Below are 9,454 nucleotides of genomic sequence, written 5' to 3'. Positions count from 1 at the left end.
CCATTACCTCCAGCCTGGATGGATGACGAATACAGTCCAGTGTGTAAAATAGAACCAGGGGTGTTTTGTAAATTAAATAGAGATTAAAAATTTCCGCCATACTAATTAGCGCATTCACCTACCATGTTTGAGCTTCTAAATTCGATTCCTGGTAAGGTAGACATTATTTATTTATTAATTTTCAATTTGATAAATTTGAACAATATCTGGGCTTTTTTGGTGTAAGTCTTTCTAGATTTACAATCGCTAAGATATACCAGATCCTGCCTTGAGGTAGTAATTATTATTTAATTTTTTCTCCAAGCTTTAATTTTGTTTATTTGTATTTTATTCAATTGTGTCTGTGTCGGAGACCAATTTTTTATATCTTAAATTTTATTTATATATTTTTTATATACAGTTTAGGAGATTTTATTTGGGAAATTGAATTCCATTAGGATCTTGTTGTAATTTACATTCATACTTTTTCGGAAAATTATTCCAGTATTTTATATTTGAACTTTATAATGATTTTAGAAGGTCCGACGCACTCTGACTTTAATTTTGTTGCACAGGTTATTTATTTTAGATTTTTAAAAGAAACTTTAAATTTTCACCTTTAAATTAGAATTTTCCCGCTATTTCGACTCGCCGAAATTCCGGGTCTATTTACGTGATTCGTATTGAAAATTATTTTATTACTTTTAGGTTTTTCGTGAAGAATCTAGTTAAGAACTCGAATCCATGATGATTGGCGATTTTCGCAGCGAAATCGAGCCCGGGGGGCGTCCGCCGTGGACTTGCGGAGTTCGGGCCAGCCGCTGCCGAATGCGCGAAAATTCAAATGCGGCACATCCGACGCGGCGACGGCTGCGGCCGGCGCCCCCGGAGCCCGATCGAGCTGCGGTCTTCGCCAAAAACCACATTTTTTATTATCTACCTACTATTCGACATTTAAAAAATGCACACATTTTTGACATTTAAGTATTCATACATTTATTATCTACCTGATTTTAAACGAATGAATTTCGCAATTTTTCTGTTTTTTCTGCAGGTAAAAACCCATTAAATCTAGCCTCTTGGGCTAACGTGATAATGAAGGTTTTTTATCCACTTGATAAGTTGGACAGGAGCTAGACATTATTGATAGATTAGAAACATTTTCACATTTATTTATACTTATAGAATTTTTTCTCTATGTAGTATTGTGCTACAAAAAAAAAAAAACTTTTAGAATGTGCACATTTTGGTAACCGATTGTGACACGGTACAACTTATTACATAAAATCTGTGCAATTTTGAATTTTTAAAAAAACTTTAAATTTTTCTCTACTCTGTGTTTTATTTCTACAATAGTCAAAATCACCTTCGCCCGCTTTGCTCCGAACCCGAAGATCTTGTGCGCCTTCGTCCTGTAGTCCTGGATAATCCACGTTTACGAGCCTTGCCGAAGGTACCCTTGTTTACACGCACTGGTAAGCAAGGCTTTGGACGGGGTTTATTCTACGGAATAAACAATGAAGGCTTGCACCGCAGGTCTCCGAGCTGAAGCAGAGTGAGGGCGCTCTACTTTTCAAAAGGGACGGTGGCGTCTGCGCAACACTCCCTGACCACCGATCCAAAAACTGGCAGCATAGTAGGATCAGCAAAATTTTCGTTTGCTAAGTGGCCGTCCGTGCTCTTCTGGCGCGGGCACGCGCGCGTGTCGGCAACAGTTCCTGTATGTTTTATATAGATTTGTGTTTGCCACTTTTTTAATGGACTAAGTCCGTTAATAAATAAATAAATATTTCCCTACAATTATAAACCCCCAATGGTTACAATATTTTTAGAAAAATCCGTAGAATGTTTGTTTTCCTGTCGATCATTCATCCTTATCGTGACAATATCGCCCCTTTGAAGATCAAATGCAGTGCCCTATGCACCACCGGGTGTGCGGATAGGAAAATGATGAAGATAATTATGATGTTGACTTTATGATGTAACGGAACTCATAGTTTTTTTATTGTATTATCAGTACTTAATATCACTAAAAATATTTTTTTTACGTACATTTAAAAATAAATAAAATAATGCAGTAATCATGTAACCACGTCTTGCAACACTGTATGAGTTAGTTAAGTACTAGTTGGTATTTATTTTGTCTAGTTAACCACATGGTAATAATTTCTATGCAAAAGTGACATTTCAAGCATTTTGTCTAGATCTAAATATCTTTGGAATTCGAGCCCGTACGGTTTGGTTTCAGTTCCTAGATTTTGTTTTGTCAGCGCGAAGTAGAGCGGAGCTCGTAACCGAGGGTAGACGGGGCGTGTTTTGTCATATTTAGTAAAATATATATTTTTACAACATAAACGTAATTCTTGAATAGAGTAAAATGATGTGTTTGACCGTCGTAAATAATATATTCCTTTTCGCTATTAAATATTCTGTGAATCGCGATCGAAATAATATGTGAAATTATATACGTATGTGTAAAATACACATACCTCTTCCAGTGAAATAACTTAGGAATTCGTTGCTAAAACGGAGAACATTCGCAGTTTTAATAGAAATGGTTTTCATAACACGGCGTTATCTTTTAATTCAAAGATGTATTTAGAGATGCATAATGTATTGGTGTATCTAGCGGCATTCATTTTCCTCTGTCAGGCCCTGAATGGCGTGGGTGGTAAGTCTAGTTATCTAAATAATGTAAACAGTGCAAAATTCCTATTTAATTCCTATAGAAAACTATTGCTTTCATATGTCGTGTCCTGTATTCCCTAAATATAATTTTGTCATGCTGCGCAAATGTTCCTCCATGATTATTTACCCATTCCGATTTTAGCTCACGGAATTATCCGATTATATGCCAACTTCTTATTCCGAGGTTATTATTTTTGTTTAATATTTCGTCTATTACCTACCGTTTACTTTCATTTATTGTTATCGTAATTCATCTCTTATATTTTTTACCTCCCATACAAAAACGTAATAGTCTGACAGTGACATTTGTATGGGCACTGCCTAGAAGAAAACACTCCAGAAAAGTAAGCAGTAAATTACATTTGCGAACATCGTAACATTTTATTTCATATTTCTTATCTATAAAACATCTTGCTTTTTTTGTCATTACTAGTATATTTAAAAATATAATTTTAAAAATGTTTCAATTATGTACCGAATGTTATTTACGAGATTAGCTTAAAAGATAATTAAATTGTTGTGATGATTATAAATGTGCAGTTAACTGGTTAATCATCATCCAGATTTTGTCTTTGGGTCACTAAGTTTGTGATAACTCTTTTAATCAAAAGAACGCTGACTTGTGCTAAATGAAATTCACTATACAAAGTGGCTGTATGCTAACCTAATGCATAATTCAATATGTATTCTGGATGTCAGTTTCGACATCTACTTTGAAATGAATAATTTGATAAGAATCTAACTTTTCCCAAACGTATCGCTGAATATAAAAGTACCCTTGTCATGATTTATTATTTATTCTACATATGTATGTGCATGCATAGTGTGGGCTTGAACTCTTTTCAATGTTCCTTGGTGCATCAAGTAAATACATGGCACAATAGTTATCAGTTTGGTGGATTACCCTTTTTGTGTGATTTTATTTTATTATTTTTATTTTATTATCTTTTATTCAGGAAACACGGTACAATTACATAGCTTTATAGTATACACAGTTAGACTCAACTCTAATGGACCAGTGAAGTTTCCATATTATTAATCTAAGGACATCAATTAACTATTTATATTTTTTCATAAAAAAGAAAAGAAAAAAACATAAATGAAAGTAGTTTGAAAATTAAAATCAAAGTAAAAAAGTTATTTTAAAAGTTTGTAGTTGGAAATAAGAATAAAAAAACATTTTGTGAAATGAGAAGACAAATAACTAAAAATAAAAAACAAAAATTATAATTCAGACAGCCATTTTGGAGTTAAAAATGTAAAAGTTATCTCGATAGGCTATTTTTTACGTGAAAAGAAAAAACACTGAACTCAAAACTAATTTTAAATTTGGTTGTTTTGGTTAGGTAAAATAAAAACCGGAAGTCAACATTGTTTTAGAGAGAACACATCAAAAGTCTCAACATCGCTGTTTTACACTAAAGAAAATATAAACATTTTAACTAGGTCATTATTGTTTTTTAACACATTGAAATTCTCATTTGGTTACATAATTATGATGTTAAGGAAATAATATTCACAAAATTCTGTTTCCTGAATATTTTACTCAATTTAGTTTACAGATTTAATTATCAACGTAAAAAATGCAGAATACCACAGAAAAGTCCTTACTCTAAAAAACAGAAAAGTATCTCAAAAATAAATTATTATTACTTGGTAGGCAATCTTATCCTCTATAGAAATGCAAAATCCGAGCAGCATGCACAGTTGGTAGTGTAGGTTACTATAACAGTGCAAAACACTCCAATACACGGGTAAAATTAGCGGTCCAAGTTCTGGTGCGCTTGCGCAAACTATTTAATTTCTCGGGAGCATTTCTAGCATATGCGCATCATTGAGTATTTTGTATGCGTATCTCAGCATCCGTCAGTCGTCAGTGGCCCCCCGTTATGTATGGTTGGTTGTTGCCGATTTTTGGGGCGATTACGTTTCATAATTACATAAATAATCTAAAATTAAAATACTTGGATGTTTTTTATTTTTATTATTTTAAATCTTGAAATAGGGCACACATAAACATATTATATACGCTCTAATAACAGTGTACATATATTTTATTTACAAGTTATGTACCTACTACCTACGTAGTTTTCCAGTATTAAAGGCATGTGCCGCATGTATCGCATGTATGGACGACACGCCACTGGTAGACACTCAATTTACTTGCCACATACTAATATCATTCTAAAGAAGGTTTATAAAATGTATTTCAATGTTTCATTTTAACTACAATGTGGCGCAAAAGTCATCACCCTATTGGAGAATGCCATCATTTTTGCAAATGGCGGCAAATGTCAGTTCTGCTTTGAAATTTGTAAAGTAAATAGATACAAAATACACGTCAACGAGACATGAAACACCATACTCCTCAAGAATGCGGAAAAATGGTTTTGATTTTTTTTGTGAAATAATTCATCGGTGGTGTTGGCGCGGCGAAAATTTAGGCGCAGATTTCCCGGTTGTCCAACACCAACTGAGCACACACTATGGTATTTAGCCGCTCGTGTAGAAGAGTATGGGACAACACGAGATGCTACCAGGTCTGGCCGGCCCCAGAACAACATTTTGCTGAGAATATCTTGGCTGTAGTTAAAGATGTCGCAGAGGACCCTGGAGTATTGACCAGACGACGTGCCACGCAACTGGGCATCAATCGGCGGTCTTTACAGAAAATTTTGGTTAAAAAACTTGAAGATATTCCCTTACAAAGTGCAAACAGTTCATTTGCTGTTAGTTGTTGACCACCAAGCGCGTTTAACCTACGCTCAAGCCATCCTAAATTTCAACCACAAGGAAGACAACTTTTATCGAAAATCATTATGAACGACGAGGCCTATTTACATCTCTGTGGATATGTGAATAAGCAGAATTATCAATTACAGGATGGAGCAACGGTGCATACTACATGAGCCACAACCAATATTCTGATGGCTGCATTTCCAGGTAGCCTAATCTCTCGTTTTGTTGCTTTGCACTGGCCGGCAAGATCGCCCAATTTAACCGTTCCAGTCTTCTTTCTGTGGAGTTTCTTGATGTCACGAGTCTATGTCAACAAGCCTCAGATTATTGAAGCTCTTAAAGAGAACATCTGTCAAGGTTTTTGTCGTGACTGACATTGTAGGACTGGTGGGAGACTAAACAAATTTCTATGTTATATACAAGTGCAACTAATGTGCAACTAATGTGCAACAAATTATATACAAGTGATAGTTACATACAAGTGATAGTTAAATACTGATAGTTATATACTGATAGTTATGTACAAGTGCAGCAAAAACCATATACGTATTTTTATTACTATAATTAAGATGCAGTTCCAACAAGAAATGTCAGTAGAAAAACTCAATATATGATTCAGTATTTTTGATGTGAACATCATAATATAGAGACCAGATAACAGAGGTATACACTAGGTGCGGGCGAACTAGTGAACAGAAGAGAGTTTGTATACAAACATTTCAATATGATTACTTGACATATTCTTGATTCTTGAATAATGGTCTCTGTTCATTGATAAACAAATATAAACACCCAGTAAGTCAAAGACATCAAGGTCTTGTAACTCAACCCTTAATGGCTATCTAGAATGAATAGCATGTACATACATACATGCATATAATGATAGTTATATTTATATATACATGTATTTGTGTATTTAAGTATACATTAGAGTTTAATTTGCGTAAAATATTAGGTGTACAACTTTTTTTTTTCCGAAATTCAAGGCCTTGTTGTAAAATACCGGTTATATATTATTTATGATTCAAAGTATTGTCCATTGCTGGCCACTACTTTCTCCCATCTTTCGGGTTGCGTACAAATCCCGCGTTGACAAAACTAGTCATCTTTTGAAGTGATCTGCAGATCGATAATTTTTTTTTTACTTCTTCATAAGACCAGAAGTGTCAGCAAGGCCATGTGCCATTGATCGAAACAAGTGATGTTCTCAGAGAGCAACGTCTGGAGAATATGGCGAGTGGGGTAGGATTTCCCATTTCAATGTTTCCAAGTATGTCTTGACCACTTTCGCAACATAGAGTCAAGCATTGTCATGCTGCAAAAATCACTTTATCGTGTCTCTCGTATTGCAACCGTTTGTCTTTCAATTCTCGTGCAGCTGATGTCATCCTCTTCTTAATTTATTTTTTAATTAAAATCAATATGTTAGTTTTATTCAATCTGTTACTTGTCTATAGTTTTTTTTTTTTTTTTTTTTTTTTTTTTTTTTTTTTTTTTTTTTTTTTTTTTAAAGGAATAACCCGCTAAGCCTCTATTTTGAGGCTTGTCAGCAGGTGGGATAGAGGGGATGTGGAAGAAGGTAATGAAAAATACACCACAACACCCAGACCAATTGAGATAAAAATCTTTCTGGCGTCGCGGGAATCGAACCCGCGACGCCAGTTTCACAGATAGCCGTCTAACCAACTGCGCCACGGCGCCTGTCAACTGCTTGAGTTGATAAATATGTATGAACATACGCGGCTAATTCCAAGTCACACCGGCCGCTGCCCCACATGGAACGAATTGTACGTGGCGTGTCAACCTAGCTGCCTTTTCACGTCCATTCTAGATGGCGTTCGGTTATGCAATGAGGGAACTGTGGAGGGAATCGCGGCTTTCATGCTGGCTAGCGGGCATCTATTTATATTGGCCGCTCGGAAGAATACTGAAAAAGAGTGGGGGGGCTGGCACGATTCTCATACCTAGTAAAACTCTAGGATAAAATTTTGTAACGTTGTATAAATATGTGCACATGTGAAAAATAAAACCTTGATTTAAAACAGTAAATACTCTCCTTTAACTCTACTCTGCCCGATTACTATGCTACTTTGTCTTCAGATCTTCACTGCACCTTTCCTGGATTCAGCAGAACTAGAAGTGGACTTACAACCCACTAGTCACCACCGTCACCGGCTCAAACGCATTAATTGCGTTCGATAACAATCGCGTCTGATTGTTTCACTCGGTTTTAACAGCTCATAATACTCTACGCTGAGCTGGTCCCATCAAATATGGAGCATACCTTAGAGCTGTGAATATTCGATTTGGCCGTCTACATGTAAGCATGGCCAGGAAATCCCCATGATTTTCTTTGTTTGGGGTTATCGTAATGGATCTATTTTTAGTCCCCAGATACAATGCAATGCAGAAATCCCTTCCGCCTTTGCCTTTCAGCAACTGTTCACAAGCAAACATACACCGTTCAACATCTCTCGCTTTCAACGCGTGCGGCACCCAATTTCTTTGCTTCTGAATCATTCCCATGGTTTTGATATTGCTTGTTGAGTCAGGCCTCCAATTCTTCAGCTTTGAAAATCTTTCTTCCACCATTATGGTTGTCTTCGATGTGAAAACCACCGTTCTTGAAGCGTTGAAACCACCCACTAATAGCTGCCTCACTATAAGTATTTGAGTATTTGAGAGCATTCAATAAACCTCTGCCGCAGATTTCATCATATTGAAGCAGAAAATTAAAACCTCCTGCAAATGATGAAAATTCAGCCCGTAAACTGTCATTTTAAATCGAGAATAACTTTATGATGCAGACCCAAATCGACTAATGTTTCCATGAGGTTATGTTGACTGGTGCCTAAGTTTATTGCATGACATGTTATTTATATTTATTTAAACCATTACTTACCGCTAAAGGCATCTACAGGAAATCGGTGGAAGCAAAAGTTGTACACCTAATATACTTACTCTTTATGTACAAAAATAAAATAAGTAAATATTAAATGAGGAAGTTCAGTGGTTTTTTTATTATTTTAATTTTTTTTTGTGTATCATATTATTGCTTATTAGGCGGTCTCCGTGGTATAGTGGTCAAGACGCTTGACTTACACATGGAAGGTTCCGGGTTCTATTCCTGGTGAGAACACATAAATTAAATGTGATTTTTATCAATCCTGGGTGTTCTGTGATGTAATTCACCACTGTAATTGGGCCTCCTGGCCTGTTGTGGTGCAAAAAAATTATAATTGAAAAATGAAATTAATTGCTACGTTTTTTTTGGGTTTCATTATTTTTTAATAATTAATCCACATGTGCCGTCACTAGTCTCTTCAGTGATTTTTCCTGATTGGTGAGTTGAAATTTATCACAAAACTATCACTGGTTGATTTAGAAGAACTTGCGACGTCATTTAAAGTAGTTCGCTTTTATTGTTTTATTAGGTAATTTTTTTCATACATTTCAGAACAATGTTCAGGGTCTCGAAGCTTTGCTTGAAGGGGTCGCAGTCACAAACAAGGCCAATTTAAAAAGCAGAGGATGGAAAACTGGCATGCAATTAGTATTATAAATAGGTACTTTTGCCTTGCTCGTGACCCCCCCCCCCCAAAGCAAACCAAAAGTTGGTCCTAGGGGGAGGGGGGATGTCAGATATTTTTCTACTCGTAAGGGGACGCGTATTCAAAAGGCTCGAAATATACTGTTTTAGAGAAACTTCACTGTACAATTAAATAGTCCATTTTTTTCTGCATGTAAGAAAACATTTTTTAAACTTTTGACGCATGTAAATTGATTTGTAATAAATAATATTTTTTGTCAGCATTAAAGCTCTTTTGTAAATTATCACATTTTAATTAGTCATGGAGCTGAGAGATTGTTAAATTTATTTATTTCCATATGCAAACATCTGTTTTACAAGAGAAAACCAATAATTTTTAACAGTTATACCTTTGCAGAATTGGAAAGGAGTGTTTTAATATTAAATTGAATAATTATAACTCATAACTTAAACATTTTGAGTTATCGCTCTATGAAACTGAGCCATCGATATATTCTA

At 35.2% G+C, this 9,454-nt stretch overlaps 1 protein-coding gene across 3 annotated transcripts in view; it reads left to right on the top strand.

Annotated features, from left to right (window-relative positions):
• Window positions 1-2,082: 2,082 nt before the first annotated feature.
• Window positions 2,083-9,454, top strand: part of babo (TGF-beta receptor type-1 babo) — a 38,490-nt gene continuing 31,118 nt past the window's right edge. Inside the window, exon 1 of one of the 3 annotated variants that reach the window (XM_088232714.1) lies at window positions 2,083-2,650. In XM_088232714.1, coding sequence (XP_088088840.1) covers window positions 2,572-2,650 — 79 coding nt within the window. In that variant the 5' untranslated portion in view covers window positions 2,083-2,571. The remainder of the gene's footprint in view (window positions 2,651-9,454) is intronic. The other 2 variants (XM_088232716.1, XM_088232713.1) reach the window with 2 other exon arrangements.

The sequence above is a fragment of the Micrasema longulum genome, unplaced genomic scaffold (assembly GCF_059751315.1).
Source record: "Micrasema longulum isolate JH-2025_06_02 unplaced genomic scaffold, ASM5975131v1 h1tg001011l, whole genome shotgun sequence".
Classification (NCBI taxonomy): Eukaryota; Metazoa; Arthropoda; class Insecta; order Trichoptera; family Brachycentridae; genus Micrasema; species Micrasema longulum.
Note: the sequence above shows the minus strand (reverse complement) of the source record. Positions and strands in the feature narration are given on the sequence as shown.